At 38.5% G+C, this 18,985-nt stretch overlaps 2 protein-coding genes across 2 annotated transcripts; both read left to right on the plus strand.

Moving 5' to 3' along the window:
- Positions 1-1,921: 1,921 nt before the first annotated feature.
- hyal2 (hyaluronoglucosaminidase 2) lies at positions 1,922-10,544 on the plus strand. Its single transcript, XM_023325217.1, has 4 exons — positions 1,922-2,236; positions 4,172-5,134; positions 5,578-5,667; positions 9,798-10,544. The coding sequence occupies exons 2-4, from the start codon at positions 4,205-4,207 to the stop codon at positions 10,188-10,190; spliced, it is 1,413 nt and encodes a 470-aa protein (XP_023180985.1). The 5' UTR covers positions 1,922-2,236; positions 4,172-4,204; the 3' UTR covers positions 10,191-10,544.
- On the plus strand, positions 10,538-17,604 carry LOC102216625 (hyaluronidase-1-like). The gene is made up of 4 exons (XM_023325216.1): positions 10,538-12,639; positions 14,281-15,182; positions 15,254-15,343; positions 16,365-17,604. The coding sequence occupies exons 1-4, from the start codon at positions 12,396-12,398 to the stop codon at positions 16,683-16,685; spliced, it is 1,557 nt and encodes a 518-aa protein (XP_023180984.1). The 5' UTR covers positions 10,538-12,395; the 3' UTR covers positions 16,686-17,604.
- The last annotated feature ends 1,381 nt before the right edge of the window (positions 17,605-18,985 follow it).

Raw genomic sequence — 18,985 nt, forward strand, 5'->3', positions numbered from 1 at the left:
TGTTAGTTATGATGATTCTCAGCTTAAGGCTCATAAAAACACAAATATCTAAGATTATAATATTACATCAAGCCAATGAAAAATCATTACAAAAATATGGGCTTCATAAACATTTGCTTAAAACCAGCTTAATGGTTCTTATTTTCAAAAAGTAATTTTAACAAATGGGCCTCACTGGAATGAATGTTATACTTCTTGGCTATAACTGTAGATGGGTTTGAAGTTGTCATGCAAAATGATTAACTGTTGTAATTACAGAAAGGGATTAAAGCAACATAAAACCAACCATTATTTATTTAGAACAATATTTATGAGATTCTGTTAAGCCTCTTATTAGTTTCTAAACTTTAATTGTTTGTGGTGAGAATAAAGGCTTTAATTATCTATTTCAAGCAGAGGGAAGCAATTTGGGCCTTATTGATGTTTCCATGCATGACGTGATTATGTTTTCACAATGCACCGATCCGAATAGTGTACTGTAATATTCTACATCTATGATTATGATTAAGCATTTATGCATCTGTTGTTCTGGATAAATTCAGTGTTTTTCATCATGTTTGTTTGAGCTGGGATTAACTTTTAGCCTTTCATCGAGTTATAGATGGTGGATCTCAAGGCTGTTTTGGGACTTTTGTTGTTTTGTTGTAAATGTTCCCTCTTCAGCTCCTTTTGACTACTTTTAAAATTGTTTCTTGTCGTTTTAACACGGATGATAGCAGTTATGTCTTTTAAATTTCAGAAGGTTTCTGAGTTGCATGTCTCGCAGAGGTGGAAAAACTATATTAAAGGTTGTATGGCTGGAAAAAAAAAACTATTATGCATTCTTTTAAGTCAATTTATTTAATGTTCATTACATTTTTGCACAAAATCAATCTTAAAAATTACATTTCACTTGCTTAGTTTTGCCTATTTTGAGCTCTGTCAGAATGCAATGTTTTAGGATTCTGTCACTTTTATGCAAATAAGCTGCTGCTGGCCACGCCCCCAAACTCAATGTCTACACTTGCCCTTTTTTACACGTGGAAATGGCTGCAAACAGATACCCAATGGTAAACCTGTACGTCTTTGACCTGGAGTCAGACCCAGAAGCAGAAGAAGTGGAGCCTCCTGCACAGCCAGGACGCAGCAAGCGGTAAGTCAACAACAGCAGCCATTGTACAGTGCATAAAATGGTAAAACTTGCTGACCAAACTGCTGGTCCTCCAACAGTGAAATGGGTGGAGCTTAGCTTGGGAGGAGTGCCCATTGAGACCTTAATATAGAGAAGTTTTTGAAATGGCTTGTTTTCTAGACACCAAAGCACATTATTTTATTGTTATAAAATGTCTGGATGCTTTTTTTTTGGTGCTTGGATGGTTTCTAGAAGCACAAATGGAAGTATAAAATGTACAAAAAGTGAATTTTCCATAAACAAGTCCCCGTTCAAGTCCATGAATGTTGATTTTAATTGGGTGACTTCTAATGGCAGCTGATTGGAATGGATTTTATTCAGTAACACCTGATTAAAATCCATTTTACATCAAGTTATAGCAATGTGAACAGCAAATTCACACATTTATGTCTGAATTTTGATATAAACTATAAAAATCCTTGAGTTTCGGGGTTCAAATTCAGCAGGCAACTGCGTCCATGTGCCCTGCGGGATATAACGTATCAGAAATGTCTTTAGTGAATTTATTTTGGGACATTGCAAGCTGTCCTGGCGCGGATCTTGGTATAGTTAAGGTGTCTGTTTCACTGTTCCTGCTGGTCAGCTTCTTGGACTGAAACATTGTGGGCTGAACCCAATAAATTAACTCGGGAAAAAAATGAATAAAACACGACCAAGTTACGGTCGATTAGGTCACTCGTCCGATATGTGAGGAGTTACGCAAAGGAAACGCGTTGTATCGAAGAAATTCAACGCGCTGAGGGAGTTTTCAGGATGTCCGGAGAGCTCCCCCCTCTCTTCCCGGCCTGAATGGAACATCCTGAAAATGGTTTGAGCTTTTCTGACTGAAGGAGTTTGAACTGACAACATCGCGGGGGGTAAGTTCACTTTTCCCCGCTGCAGTGGCCGTGGGAAGACCGGGAGCCGAGCTGACACGGTCCAACACCCTTTCTTATGCCTTTCTAAAGTTTCCCCATCATAGCTTCCTCACCCGGAGGAAATGATTGTTTTGGAGAGACGCGCCTGAAGTTTCTGGGATTTTTTTTTTTTTTTTAACGGGAATGCTTCCCCAGTCTGCTGTTAAAGGTAGGTCCATCCACTTGGAGCTTAAAATTGCTTTACTGGCTGTTATTAAACTCTAAACTGTAAGAAAAAAGAAAAACATGGAGCGGAGTAATAAAATGACTAGTGGATACGACTGTAGGACTTTTTAAATCTTTGTTTTGTTTATTTGCTTACATAGAAATTGGAAAAGCATGACAAAATCAATATGTTCTCAGTAAGTAAAAACTGTTAATCTGACAAGTTTGACAACAATTAAAAGCAGTTACACTAAATTTTGTTAACTTCCTTTTAAAATATTAATTGTATTTTTAAATATAATGGCGATTGAATAGTGAATAGTTTTATTATTATTATTCTGTAACTTTCTAATGTTTAATCCTGAGTACAAGTATAATGCAGTTTTCTGTTTTACCCAAAGTTGAAAGAGTATTTTACCCCACAAAACCTGATAACCGGCTGTTCCAACATTATTGCAAGTGTTTGCAATAGCTGGCATTGGGTATAGAGGAATTTTGATTCACCATTCACCTTTTTAAATTCATTCTGATTAGAGGGTTTTGTGTTTAGGGTTATTCCATTGCATTGGAGTTGGATTTAAGTCAAGACTTTGACTAGGTCACATAAATTAGTATGTTTTTTTTCATGTTTAACCATTCAGAGTTTGACTTGTTGCTGCGTTATGGATCGTTGTCCTGCTCCAGTGTCCCTCAGTGCCGCTGTCCTGCCAGTTTTAGATGCGAGTCTGCTCCAACACAGATGATTGAAATGGTCCAACTACTGTACCTCCTCATTGCTTGTGTGTTTGAGCTCAAGGTTATGAGCGAATGGTCCGACATTCTCCTACTACTGGAGAATCTGGGTTGGCATTTATGTTGTCCTTTATCACAAAAACTTTCTTAAGATGATAAGAATTTTGATTTATTGTTCAATTTTCAATTTTAATTAATTAGATTAAAGAAAAACAAAACTTAAAGTATCATGGGAAATGTTCCACTGTTCCACGAATGCTTTAATTAATGTCAGTAAATTCAAAAATATGGTTAAATACAGTTACTGTGAGCAATTTATTGATGTAGATCAGTCTTCTTTAAGTAAGTGGCATCCTGAAGAAGCTTATTTCAAATGGGAATTCAAAAACAGTATTTATGTTTGTGGCGCCATGAATGCAGCGTCATGAATCACATAATTACCTTTTTATTGTTATTACAATAGAACCACAAAATATCTTGATAAAACTCCATATGGAGAGAAAACTTCCTACTTCTGCAAATCATAGGTAATCACACAACCACCATGTTTGTTTGTTTTTCCCTAAAAGTTTGTATTTGGGTCCTTTAACCCTTTCATTGCTGATATGTGAACAACTTTCTCTTTTATCCTTGAATTTCTTTAGATGAGGTCATGATGTGTTGCTTTTTGACAACTTTTAGCCTCTTTGTGTTGTCAAACAGGTTCTACTTAAGTGATAGAGAGGGTAGTTGCTTTTACCAGGTGGGTCAGGTTGGTTTAAACTGATCTTTTTTGCCTCTCATTAAATGAAATAATCAGCTGAAAACTGTTTTTTTTTCATCCAATCTGGTTAGTTTTGTTTGATATTGAAGATTTGTTTGATTATTTGAAACCAGCATTCTGGGAAATGTGGACAGAAGAAACACTTTAGCTGCTCAACCTTTCACAGCAAGTTTAATGGCTTCAACTAACTCACTCACTCTTTGGTTACCCGGCAACAATCTCTTGAGTAGTTTGTGGTTACCTAGCAACAGCAACAACCTGTTAAGAAACAGTTGTTGCTGTTTCTCAACAAGGATATGTCCCGAACATGTCCTTGTAGGACATGGTCAAGTAGTTAAGGTTATGCCATCTAAAACCTTAACTACATACACCAAAACAATCGGCGTATGTAGAGAAAGAGAGGGCAGGAATTTCTGAACCTAAATTTTCCTCTCTACATTGTAGGGCCGAGAAGGACCTCGAGACACAACTGAAGACATGTTGTATTGGACTCTGCGTGACTGGAGAGTACAGCTCCTGATTGTTCTGCTCTGGGACGGCGTCTGCTCTTCGGAAGTGAAACCTACACCATGGCCCCTGTACTCCAAGAAGCCCCTTCTCCTCGCCTGGAATGTCCCGACTCAGGAGTGTGGCCCCTGGCATGGCGTTTCTTTCCAGCTGGACCAGTTCCAGATTGTGGCCACGCCAAATGAGGGCTTTGTCAGGCAGAACTTGACCATGTTCTACCACGACCGCTTGGGCTTGTACCCCTACTTTGAGGTGGATGAGACGCCGGTGCGCGGTGGGCTGCCACAGGCCGCCAGTCTCTCGCAGCACCTCAGCGAAATGCAGAAAGGTGTTGATAAGTACATACCAAACCGGGACGCTGTAGGTTTAGCGGTTATTGACTGGGAAGAGTGGAGGCCTCTTTGGATACGAAACTGGGGATCCAAAGACATCTACCGAAAACAGTCCCGTGAACTGGTGCGCCAGAAGAACCCAACTTGGTCCGAGGAGCAGGTGGGAAAAGTGGCCCAGCTGGAGTTTGAGATGTCTGCTAAGAAGTTCATGCTGGAGACGCTACGCCGCGCCAAACACCTGCGGCCCAACACTCTGTGGGGGTTCTACCTGTTCCCGGACTGCTACAACCACGACTACCTGCGCTCCCTGGAGGGTTACACAGGCCGCTGCCCCGACGTGGAGGTGGCCCGCAATGAGCAGCTGAAGTGGCTGTGGACAGAGAGCACGGCGCTCTTCCCCTCCATCTACATGGGCAAAGTGCTGCGCTCCTCTTCCCTAGGACGGCAGTTTGTGCGGCACCGTGTGAGAGAAGGGATGCGTTTGGCTTCATCCGGCGACGAGTTGGCACGTCCTGTCTTTGTGTACACCCGGCCCACCTACAACGACCATCCGGAACAGCTGACAGAGGTGACACACCGCCTTCTTTAGCCTCTCCTACTGACAAGTTTGAATTATCGTTCAGAAACACTCGTATCCTGTTTTACACTTGCCTTTAAGTGACTATGTGGAAAGTTAATATAATGCACTTATGTCATCCCTCAAGCAAACAAATCTCAATCGCAGAGGAGCGCTAGCTCACAACCCCCATCCCATGCTGAGTGAAGCTACAGCTCTTCAGTTTTCCTTATCGGCAGGCGCAGTCCTTTCCTTTCCTGTTTTGGTAGCAGTCATATGTCCCTAATACCTTTTAATTTGTGTGGAGCTAGCAGGAAGGGTGTTGGTTACATTCAAGATCTGTCTAATCACCCATAAAGATAGAAAGAGAAAAAAATAAAAGCTTATTTCTTCCCCTTTTTTTCCAAGCAGTTTTGTTGACCTGTGAATTTCAAGAGCTGAATCCTCTTTTCCAGTTTGACCTGGTGTCCACCATCGGGGAGAGTGTCGCTCTGGGAGCTGCAGGAATCATCATGTGGGGAGATGCAACACATGCAAAAAACAAAGTAAGCATAAACTGACTCTCATGTTTCACAGGTTGTCTGATCCACATTTTTCACTTCCGAAACCGATCCAATACAGCCAAACAGAACTTTAAATGTTTCTTTTTTAAAACAGACATAAACGTACTGAATTATGTGATAACTCTGCACTACCACAGCGCTAGTAGTGCAGAGTTATCAAACCTTGGTCAAATGTAAAAACACAACTTTAATTTATTCAGTCAGTGCAGTTAGGTGTATAACAGCCAATGCAAATTAATTAATAAAAAACTGGAACTGATGAAAACAATAGGCTTAGTGCCTTGGTTAAACATGTGAAAAATAACTGCAGCAGACCTTTCAAATAGTTCAGAAAGAACAATTAAGAATTATGAATGTAATGTAAAATGAATAATAAATCATAGAATTAGACTGAATAGATCTGCCTTCATGGATTAGGCAGATTGTCACCAATGCCAGAATTTTCTTCAATATGGAGGCCGATACATTTTGATGGGATTTTATATTATACACCAACATAAAGCAGGTGAAACACAAGGGAAATAGATACATTATTTTCTTTGTTTATTTTAAATTCGCATTATTTTATTTTATTCAGTTAACACTTTGTTGAACCACTTCATGTTGTGATTTCAGCTGCAAGCCTTCTGGGGTAAATCTCTATTATCTTTGGACCTCTAGAGACCGAGTCTTTTTAAGGGGAGGAAGTTAGTGCGCACAACCTTAATGTAAAAAAGGAAAAGAGTAAATGACTGTCTGGTTCTGAAGAACTACATATAAATAGTCATAGGTTTTAAAAAAGGGCAGAAATCGGATGCGTTTCGGCTGCATGTCGTCATCAGCTTCTCAAACAATGTGTCTATTTAGAGATGAAAGGAAATCTAAGCCAATCAGAGACAGGATGGAAAATCAGTCCATAAAAAGATATCTGTGAGTGTGAGAAATGTATAATCAGTCACAAACTGCAATAATATACTACATAATGTAAACTTAAAAAAAAATCAAAAATCATAACTGAATCAATCTACATAATGTAAACTTAAAAAAAAAATCAAAAGTCATAGAAAGCAGTTCAACACCAGTTCCTCACTAACTGTTTTGGGATCCAACATGCTTAATATTTTGGTGCATTTTCCTTAGCAAAGTTGCTCAAGTTTCACCAAAACTTTAAGTAGATTTAGTTCTAATCCATTCAAAAAGATAAATATTAATTTATCTTTTTGCCAACAACTTAAACATGCAACTAAATGTCAAGTCTTTTGCTGTGTCAAACAAGTTTTCTCTAAAAATCAACCTTTTTTTCCACTACATTCCCATAAAGTCTGACCAGCTCTCCTGTCCTTCTGAAGCATGCCTGCAGCCTAATGCTGCCACCACCGTGTTTCACAGAGGGAATGGGGAAACTTGGTGTTTCACATTATGGATTGAAGCATCCATCTTTGAGATGTCCAAAGCTTTAGATTGCAACCTAAACTTTGCGTTGCAACCTACTTTTAATTTATGGGAAATTAACTTGAAGAGGCAGATACATGCCGCACGTTTCAGATTTGTATTTTGTAATTACTTCAAAATGTTGTACCACTTGCCTTTCTCATTGTGATGATGGTTGTTCTGTCACTTAAATATCACAGTTTTTGGCTGTAATATGAGAAAAAGGGAAAAGGTTGAACGGGTATGAATACTTTTGGCAGACAGTTTTCATCTGGAGTTTGATCCCCTGCTTGCCTGTCACATGTGAAGTCATTTGACACTCAGGACTCCGAGTCAGTCACTAATTATACTGTAAGCCACTTGTTCTGCAGATACACAGAAGATACTTGTCTGGAGGAAGATTAAAGTCTGCTAAAGGTGGAAGGAGGAAACTATTTAAAATGAAGAAAAACACATGATGTATACAGACTCACACAAAAGTGTGATTATTTAGCTTTTGCATAAGTTTTTCTTCTTATTTTGCTGAGTTGATGGTCTGCTTTTAGCTTCAGAGTGTGTAGTCGTCAGTGAAAGACAGTTTGCATGTAAGTGGGCTATAAAAACCTTGTGCAAAGTTCAAATCTTTGTCTACTCCCTCCTGTCTGCTTTCTCCCTGTTTGCACATCTGTGCTCACTTGGCAGAACAGAGGCTTGTATGTAAAATCCATCAATCCAGGAGCTTCTTCCATGATTGTGCAAGGCTGTAATTTGGTGCAAGCATGCTTTTGTGCCTCTGAATATGAATTGTGTAACAACGTAGATACATTATTTACTGATTTGTTCTGGGAGAGAAATGTGAATACAGGTTGAAAACAAAATGTATCTCTACCTTTATGAGAAAACTTAAACAATCATTGGATGTAACTTAAAATATAATTAAAAGGGAAAGCTTTATCTACAGTTTTGAGTTGTGGGTATGTGTAAAGTAAACCTCTTATTCATATTTAATAACCTCAAGACAATAACTCTTCACAGATAACAAAAAAAAACACTCCAGAAAGCATTTTTTAAAATTAAATCAGTTTTTCTCACCAAAAACGTACTTTGTATAAGAACAAGAGGAACAAACACAGCAGAAAATCTGTTTTGTAAAACATACTGTATATTGGTATGAATTGGGCCTAAATGAATTCAGATCTCAAAAGATTTCTTTATGAGACTGTAGGATACCTTTAAACTATATCTTTAAAAACCAGCAGTGGCACAAGCTGCCTTCAGTTTATCTTCAAAGGTGAACCTGGGATTTAGATTAATCCCAGTTTAAGATGTTTTAGCTTCAAGTTAAAAAACCAGTAGTGAGATTTAATTTTTGTGCTTAGTATTCAAAGGCATGGATAAACAGTGACCATGTATTTCTCAGTGTTCAATTCAAACACTGAATTGAACAGGGTTTGAATTGAACCTTTCCACAATTCAGTTACAGCACAGGAAAAAAATAAGAGACCACTTAAAATGATCCGTTTCTCTGATTTTACTTTTTATAGGTTTATGTTTGAGTAAAATTAACATTGTACTTTAATTCTATGACAACCTGTGTCTGACATTACAAGCAAAAATGTAGTATTTATTTGCAGAAAATGAGAAATATTCAAATAACCAAAAAGATGTACTGCTTTCAGACCTCAAATAATGTAAAGAAAACAAGTTCATATTCATTTAGAAACAATAATACTAATGTTTTAACTCAGTTCAGAAACATTTGGTGGAATAACCAGGAGGTTTTCAATGGGGTTCAATCAATCAATCAATCAAATTTTATTTGTATAGCACATTTCAGCAGCAAGGCATTTCAAAGTGCTTAAGTTCAGTGCAGTGGGCTCTTAAGTTTTTCCAGAGGTGTATGTTTGGATATATTTTTATTGAAAAGAAAGGTAGGCAGAAATATACTTATTTAATCCTTAGACAGTTACTTAGACAGGATAAATACAATTAGAACATAAGGCTGTTTTAAATGCCTTCAAATTACCTCAGATTCTTAAAGTTGATCTTCTTTTTATATTAATTTATTTTATGTATTACTTTAAATTTTGTTTTTTAGTACTGCAGAACATTATTGAGTGAGGAATGTAGCATTCGTGGCTGGTGGCTCTGACTGGTTCATAACATTTCTTTAATGAATGTGTCTTTAGAACAACATGATGAAGACACGTACAGTGACTTTAGGTCATACTAAACAAATTCAAACGTATCTAAAGAAAATACCAGCTTCTAAATGTAAAAACTATCTCTGATGCTAAAGTTTAGCATAAATGGAACGGCAACCAGTTGTTGGCATGGCAACCGGAGCTACGCTTCTCACAACCGCAAACCTTTAGCTTTACTTTCATTAATCCTGTGTGCATTCACAATCATCCTAAATGTAGAAAACTAACATGTCTTGTGCCTGTTATCAGCAAGGAGCTTAAAATTACTTTCAAACCAGTTTGGCATTTTTTTGTTTTGTTTTTTCAACGGAGTTAAATTTACTTCCTCTAAAGTTACTACCAAAATAAGAGCCTGGATTTCAAAGTAAAACTTCAAATTTGACAGTAAAATAAGGAAGTATGAAACAACCATTTAAATGCATTTGGCCATATCATATTCCCTTTTACAAGAAGTGATTGGCAGTTGTGATGTAAAATGTTAACATTTACTGTAAATATACATTTTCTTCCGGTCTTTAGACCACCTGCTCTGACCTGAACGCGTATCTTCAGGGCACACTGAGCCAATACCTCCTCAACGTCTCCACGGCAGCAGAGCTCTGCAGCCAGACCCTGTGCGGTTCCCACGGCCGCTGCCTTCGCAAACGTTGGGACAAGGATGTTTACCTTCACCTCAACCCCCTCTCACACCGCATCGAGAGGCAAAACGGCAAACTGACGGTGATCGGCAAGCTAGGAGACCCAGACAAGGTGCTTCTTGACATGGACTTTCAGTGCCAGTGCTACAGGGGCTTTCAGGGGAAAGGCTGTGATCATACAGACCAGCTGCACCAAAAAGGGGCGGCGACTCGAACCAGAACATCAGCGCTCCAGTCTATCATCTTCCTGATAACCGTTGTGCTCCTGTGTTAATGTCAAATGCATCTTAGCAAATCCGCTGCCTTGCAGAAATATTTATTTACATTGATTTTCACATTTTTATTGTCCCAGAAAAGTGTGTTCGGTTAATATTTTATAATGATAGACCAACACAAAATGGTGCATAAGATCTGAGAGGGTTCACAGTTGGCTTTCTGTTTGTGCACTGCAAAAACACAACTTCCTACCAAATATTTTTGGTCTAGTTCAGTAGTGTCCAGCCTTTTTGCAATGAGGGCAAAAATCAGTACATTAGAAGTCACATGGGGTACAGAAATGTTATATTTTTGTACCATTTTTAAAATTGCACCCTATATTTTGTAAGAGGAAATAATTTATTTTTGGAAAAAACTGCCCTGAAAGATCAATCAATCACATTTTAATTGTGTAGCACATTTCAGCAACAAAACATTGTTTATGATGACAAGTGTTTGTCTGGATCAACCAACTATGAACGCAGGACAGATTTACTTAATTCTAGAATTGAGTTCAGGTGTGGAGGCCGCACAAAATCCTTCAGAGGGCCTCAAATGGCCCCCGGGCCGCAAATTTCACACTTCTGGCCTCGTTTTTTTATACAAATATCTTGAAATATGACAAAACTAACTCATGTAACTTTTCAGCAAGATATAAAAGCTTGTTTTAAGTCAATAATTCATTAATATTGATGAAAATGTTTTAAGTAAATAATAGTTTAATATTGACAGAGTAGTATTAGTTCTACATTTTTTACATTTTATAAATGAAATAATTTGCAGGTGGAGCTAGAACTTTATCATTAACATCAAGGACTTTTTGACTTAAAACAATCTCCTATATCTTGCTGAAAAGTTACTTGTTCGTTAGTTTTGTCTTATTTTAAGCGTACTAAGAAACTAGACAAAAAAACAGTGAGATTTTGTGTTTTTGCAGTGCATTCGTCTTTCAGGAAGGGGAACTTCAGTCTCAATCCTTTTGCAGCATCTAACAAGGTTTCTTTCACCATTTTTCTAATTTATCTGTCTCTTCCTCTTCTGCCACAAAAACCAGATTTATTATGTGCATGAAAAGTGAATTAAAAAGTAATGTAACACTTTGTGTTGGTCTATACCATAAATCTCTGATAAGTGCTTTAAAGTTTGCGGTTGTAATGTGACCAAATGTGAAACAGAAGATATCAAGGCTTTCGTAAAGCACTGCACACAAGCACAAAGAGGGATTAGTTAGTCATTTTCTGCTGCAAAACTTTCATGACAGAAAGTCAAACTGTATTATAAACAAAGGGGACAGAAAAGTGATGTTTGTTTATAAATTATAAGCGTTTTTTTAAACAGCAGAGGGCTTGCTGGAAATGACACTGTTTACATTTTGCTCTCCGTTTCCCCCTGGGTCAGTTTCCCAAGGTGTCAAATTCTTCGTCTCTCTGCAGGATCTGATGCTTCTGTAGTAAATGTGTTGAACAAAGTGAAGGAATATGTTTGTTGCTGGGTGGTCAGAGTGGGAATAAAGCACTTAAATCAGCTTGGAGTACTACATACACACCGGAAGTGCCAGATTTTAAAAAAAATTTAACTTCCCAAAGTGACCACTCTCTGGCGTCGGATGTTTTTCCACGCATTGGTATTTATTTGAATGTATTTAAAGTTGATATCTGGGTTTTTATCTGTATGTCCGAATCATGACTACTAATGCCTTCATACAGCTCACAGTGCATGTATTTTTACCTCAGAATCACAAAGCAAGAACTTCATTTGAGGGTAAGTTTGGAAACTGCTTATACATGCAAAAGTACATGCTGTTTTCTTCTGATTTGTCACTGCAAATAAAGCGTTTTTTTGTGAGCCTGTGCAGTTTCTTGTATAAATCACTGGAAGCATTAATGGTAAGATCTGACTTTGTTATTACAAAGGTACATATGTGTTTTCTTTTGCAAATAAAAGCAAAGTTTCAATAGGAATTCTTTGTGACTTATTCATCAGGACGGTCCAAGCCTGCTGTTCCCGGGAGGCAAGCGGCAGCGGCAGCCTCTTACTCCTTCCCTCTGTAATTACAGGGTGTTGTTGGCCAAACGTTATTTATACTATTTTAATAAGCTGAGCAGAGCTTACATGTGAATTTGGATGTGTAGGAGTTCATTATGGCTTTCTTGATTGTCTCTTAGTACTCAGTGACCTGTCCTGTTATTTCCAGCTCTGTTTGTGAGTTTATATTGAAAGCAGCATGAGGGAGAGAATGGCTGGATTCGGTTTGATCTCGCCTGTGACTTTAAGGCTGCTTTTGCAGGATTTGCATGTCTCTTCTCATTTGCTGGTAGAAATCTTGAATTTGCATCGGATTGGTTCCAGTTCTGGTGTTTCACTTCCCCTTTCCCTGCTTGGTTTCCCTCCCTGTTTCAGTCAGATCATGAGACTTCTGGTGTCTTTAGCAAACCACAAATTAGAACCTCTTGAAGGTTTTACAGTAGGTAAGAGGGTTGTTTTTGTTACAATTTCACCCCAGTTTAAGTTTTCTGTTAATCATGCTTGCTTATTTCATTTTGTGTGAAATGATTAGCTGCTGTTTCAGTGCTGAGAATTTGCACTGGATTTATGACTGGATCATTCTTTGTAGCTGTGTTTCTTGCCTAAACTCAGACTATCTGACAATACTTAACATCGGTTGTTTAAAAGTTAAGAACCTCTACAACAATGCATTAGTATTTCCACAATTAGGTCTGTACTTTGACTAGGACATTCTGACACATCAATATGCATTGTTCCAAACCATTCTAGAGTTGTCGTTGTGCTGGAAATGAAGCTCAAATCTCTTTCAGAGTCTATTTGGTTTTCATCCAGGCTTGTTCTGTATTTAGTTTAATGTATTTATTAACTGAGCAGCTTTTCTGTTCTGCTGTTAAAAATAAAAGATTCTCCACAACCATAATACTGCCACCAACATGTTTCAGCATGGTTAGCGGCCTCTGGCCTGGTTCTCTGACTAATACTCTCCTTTATTTAGTTTATTCTGTTTATTTTCTTGGATTTACTTCTTGCTGTTTCTTTTTGTTTCTTTTTTCATGTAAAACATTTAGTCTTATAAACCTTGGTTGTGTAAAGCGCTATATAAACAAATAAATGATTGATTGATTGCTTAGCCTCATTTTATTTGACACGTTGAAACGTGACGTCATGCGCGCAAGACCCCGCCCCCAACTTCCTGTTGGAGGGGAAAACTCTTCCGACGATTTTAGCTGTCAACATAATGCGCTAAATCTTAAATGTATGCAAGATATATACAAGAGAAAGGGACGCAGTGTTCTGATATTAATTGTCAACACTATGACAACTAGAAGAAAAGATTACAGGTCACTAAAAAGTTTTAATTTTAAAAAAAGTAGCGAAGGAGAGGGAGGTAAGTCAGTTATGTCAGCTTGATTTTGACAACGTTAGCATGAAAACAGTAAAACTGAAAACAGACTGAATGTTTCTCTCCGTAGAAAAATGTTTACGCGTTTTCTGGTGTTGAATCTCTGTCAGCTAGCGGAGCTGTTGGTCAGTCGGTTGTTATGGCAACGGCTCTGCGTATAGCTTAGATACTAGAGAGACAAATGAAGAAAAGGAGCGGGTTTGACTTGCTCTTTATCCGTTTCTTTGCGATGTTTTCCCTTTACTGTGACACGCTGCGCTACATTAAAGTACTTACATCTCCAGGTTTCAATGTGTTAACGTAATTGCTCGATGGCCGAGGAGCAGTGGCCATGGCAAGTTAAAGAATCGTCTTTTTTGCCCCCCAGCATTGTGCGCATGCGCGATATTTCCGGATGTAAACAATAGCATTCAACATGTCATTGAAAGTATTACCAGTGTTTCTGCGAATTGTTTCTACAGAAATCCACAAGTCTTATTGCACATTCACAACTTGATGTAGGTCTGGACTTGTAGCCATTCTGACACTTTTTACATTCTTACACAATTTTGCTTTTGTTGATTTTATTCCTTCCACTATAAAAAGTGCCATAAATTAATGAAGTGAATGATGTTTTGAGACACAAAAACAGGACACTGTTTTGCCAATGTCTGAAATTTCATAACACGTCTGAGTGACAGCTCTTTGTTCCTCTTTTCAGCCATGAGGTTCTGTGAGGTGCTGCTCCTCTTTGGTCTGCTCAGACTAACTTCAGGGCTGCCTGTTGCCTCGCCTTTCAGCCAGGCGCCGTTTCTCACTGTGTGGAACGCCCCCACAGAGAACTGCCTCTCCCAGTACGGCGTGGATCTTGACCTGGGGATGTTTAGCATCGTCCAGAACCAAAATCAAACCTTCATAGGTGAAAACGTCACTATTTTCTATGCTGACAAGCTGGGTCTGTACCCTCGGTACTCAGCCCAGGGCGAGGCCATCAACGGCGGGGTTCCTCAGAACAGCAGCCTAGACGCTCACCTCCGACTCGCAAGCGAAGATATCCGCTACTACATCCCTGACAGAGACTTCCAGGGCCTGGCAGTGGTGGACTGGGAGAGCTGGCGGCCAGTGTGGGAGAGAAACTGGGACAGTAAACAAGTGTACAAGGAGGGGTCAAAAGCCCTGGTGAGGGCCAGGCATCCAGACTGGAGTCCTGCTCAGGTGGAGGCAGCAGCTCGGCTGGAGTTTGAGCAATCTGGGAGGAAATTCATGGAGGAAACACAGAAACTGGGGCAGAAAATGAGGCCAAGTGGCTTGTGGGGGTTTTATGGATTTCCCAATTGCTACAACTATTACAACGACAGGAGCATAAACTACACAGGTGAGTGTCCAGATGTGGAGCTGAGCAGGAACGATGAGCTGTTCTGGATGTGGAACGCCTCCTCCGCTCTGTACCCTGACATCTACCTGAGCCTGGACCTGCGAGGCCTCGGCAAAGAGGTGCTGCTCTACACTCATCACCGCATCCTGGAGGCCATGAGGGCGGCAGATCAGGTGACCCCGTCGCAGCTGCCCGTCTTCCCCTACGCCCGCATCGTCTACACCTACACATTAGAGTTCCTCTCCAAGGTGAGTGGCGGGTTAGTACCGTCTTCTTCAGCACGGTCCGATGTAAATAATATTCTGTTTGCACAACACAGGAGCATCTGGTCCACACTGTAGGAGAGAGCGCTGCTTTAGGATCTGCTGGGGTCGTGCTGTGGGGGGACCATGCATTCGATAAATCTAAGGTATGAAACATGCAATGGCTGTTTTCCCTCTGTATAACACTGATATAATCCTGCAGATATCCGTTGAAACACTTATTATTAGAAAAGCTGTTGTGAAAGTGATACTTGTTACAAATCATTTTCCTTTATGACGACTTCCCAAGTTTTAGTACCAATGTTTGATGACCTTTAGCATCTCAGGCACCTATTGGCTTCTACTGCAGTGAGACTCCTTATAAAAGGCTGAAGATCTTTGTAAAATTTGCAGTTTATGGTGACATGCGAAAGTATTCACTCCTCCTGAAAGTGTTTCATGTTCTGTCACTTTTATGTATATAAAGTTAAAGTTCTGATTTGGAAGAAAAATAAGTTACTGCTTTTTTTTTTAAAGATTTAATTAAAAATCAAAATTTGAGGGTTGGATTTGTTTTTAGCCCCCTTTACTCTGCTATTCCCAAGTGAAATCTAGTGCAAACAATTGGTTTCAGAAGTTGTTATTACAGTCCTGCTGTGTGTTTTATAATCTCAATATAAATCAAGCTTTTCAGTGACAATTTCAAAGTTGTTTTTGAAGTAAAGATATAGCTAAATATTTAAGTTCAGGCTAAATATTTAGCTTGATAACTAAATATTTAATTTGGTGCTAAATATTTTGTTTTCTAGATGTTTAGTTTAAAAAAATGCATCAATTTGCTTCCACTTTCCAATCATCCACTCTTTTATGTTGGTTTATTGCACAAAATCCTTTTAAAATACACTTCAGGTTTGGGTTGCAATGATATAAAATGAGAAAAAGGTGAAGGCTTTGCAAAGTAGCAGCAGTAGACAACAAATAATTGCATAGAAAACATATTATATGTGTAGAATACATCTATTAGACATAAAAACTAATAGAATCAAAAACATTTTAGACCCTTGATGTACAATATGACTTTATTTACTCTAAAACAAACACTGTAGAGACAACGAAGAGCAGATTTATTTTTGCTGTGCTCCAACACAGAGAGTTGTTTATTCTGTGCTATTTGCTGTGTTTGTCCAGGCTACATGTGAAGCAGTCAAGTCCTACATTGACGAGACTTTAGGTCCCTACGTGGTCAACGTGACCTCAGCTGCCACGCTCTGCAGCCAGGCTTTGTGCTCCTCTCAGGGACGGTGTCAGAGGTCGGACCTGAAGTCGGGCGCCTACCTCCACCTCGACCCCGCAGCCTGGAAGATCCTGTCTGAGAAGAAACCGGCAGGAGGGACAAACTACAGGGTTTTAGGGCAGATGGACGCACAAAGTGTGCTGCAGATGAAGTCTGACTTCCACTGCAGGTGTTATCCTGGGTGGGAAGGGAGGGACTGCTCCACGCCAGTTTAGAGATTACAATAGTTTTAAATAATAAGACGGGGAAGTGAAAGCCAGAGTCTTTCTGAGAGGAGTTTGCTTGTTGCTCGTTTCATCAGTTTCTTCTCAGAACCCAAAGTTGTGCCTTTTAGCAGTATTTGCTTTTAGGTGTCAGTGTCTCTGTCGTTGTTCTGTGATGGATTTGCAATTTCTAATCAGGACCAAATGGGTTTTGAAGATGGATGAATGGACTGAGTTGATTGATTCTTGCTCATTTCAAAACAGCTATATTTTTTGAAATCATGACTCATTTTTTGTATCTGTGTTTCGTTTTACAGTATTGTCAGTGTGCACTGATATGGATGTGTGTGTTTTTTTTACATAAACCACTAATTTGTTTTGGTGTCTGCCTACTTAATCAAATCCTTCTGCAAACTGCACAGATCCTATTAGTTTTCCAGGCAGACTGTATTTAGAACACAATGGCAGGAGTCGTAAAATGAACTCCCAAGTGGAAAATTTGTTGTTTTGATTTAACTTCCAGCTTCTAAATAGCATCATGCAAGTAACATTTACTCTTTTTTTAATAGCTGTTGGCTTTAAATGAGCATTAGTTACGTCTTTGTCATTCCTGAAACACCAAACTAAATGTTGTTGTAAAGGTGGTTTCAAATCTTCACATACATCAGATTGAAGAAAGTCTTTCTGATAATTTTATACCAAAGTTTGAGATATGTTGTGAATTGTTCAATATGTTCAGCTCCCTCCATAACTACTGGCACCCTGGTAAAGATTTTGTTTTTACAACTTTTTAAATATTATTCTAACTCTAAACTTATGTAAGTTTCAGCAAGTAGCAATTTTCTTGTAATTATTACCTGACTTCTGAGGATATTACATCTGCCTTTATTAAAGAGGATATTTAATTCTTTTTCCCATTTTGAAGAGTAATTATCAGAAAATGTTGTTTAGTGGCGTCGGATTTTTTGCCCCTATGGGAAACAGAAACCTCTGATCACTTACTAAGAGCTGATCAATATGCTTACTTTAAAAAGTAAAGTGTAACTTTAAACATGTTAAAAGAACCACTAATTGATTTTAAAGAGTATTATTTATCAAAGTAGAAATTAAATGTTGGATTCTCCTTAATTTTGCAGGGTGCAACAAAATATTAACTCCTTTTGGGCCTTTTTTTAAATTTTACTAAAAATGTTTTGTATTGAGAAAAACATTAATTAATTAAATTAGTGTTTTATTGTTGCTTTAAGTTAATGAAGACCAGAACGCTCAAAGAGTTTGCACAGCGTTAATTAAAGATATGCATGGAAATAACAATTAGTTACTCTTTATACTGGTTTTTAAATTGAAGTTGCCACCTATTGAAGTTACTGGGGCTTCCATAATGACTTGCTTGTTGGTTCGTGACCAGCAGGTGGTGCTGTCGGGCTACTAACCAAAGACGAACATCAAGGTCACGGTAACGGGAGTTTTAAATCACAACAGCAGTCAAATCATATGATTTAAAAACACATTTTACTCATTACTTGATCCAGATTATTGTCTATTTCTGCAGCAGTTTAGCATTTATAATAAATTCAAGTGACTGATTGAACCTCAGAGGGCGAGAGGTGACCTTGATTAGGATGGGAATGCCACGTACCATGTCTTCTAATCTGATATCCACCACTGCTGCAAACTCATGTCACTGATGGTGATTTTTACCTCCTGTGTCCCTCGAGGATTAAAAGGCTGGAAGATCAGACTCCCTTGTTCCCAGCCTCCAGCTTTATTAGGCTGAATTATTACAAAATGAGGACAAGGCGGGCACTTTGTTTTGCAAGCAGAAGCAACACATTTGCAGTTTTGCTTTCTGTTTTTTCATATATATATTTATATTTTATGTTTGTGGCGCCATGAAGTCAGAGCATATAGTTACCTAAAAATAGAAGCAGTAAATAGTTTTTAATCATAACTTTTATTGCTATTGTAATAGAATAGAACCACAAAATATCTTGATAAAACTCCATATGGAGAGAAAACTTCCTACTTCTGCAAATCATAGATAATCACACAACCACCATGTTTCTTTGTTTTTCCCTGAAATTTGTGTTTGGGTCCTTTAACCCTTTCCATGCTGATATATATCAACGATTTTGTCTTTTATCCTTGAATTTCTTTAGATCAGGTCATGATGTGTTGCTTTTTGACAACTTTTAGCTTCTTTGTGTTGTCAAACAGGTTCTATTTAAAGCACTTTGTATTGCATTGTTGCTGAAAATGTGCTATATAAATAAAATTACCATTACCTTTAATGGTAATTTAACACCTTTACC

Source organism: Xiphophorus maculatus, chromosome 20 (assembly GCF_002775205.1).
Source record: "Xiphophorus maculatus strain JP 163 A chromosome 20, X_maculatus-5.0-male, whole genome shotgun sequence".
NCBI classification, from domain to species: domain Eukaryota; kingdom Metazoa; phylum Chordata; class Actinopteri; order Cyprinodontiformes; family Poeciliidae; genus Xiphophorus; species Xiphophorus maculatus.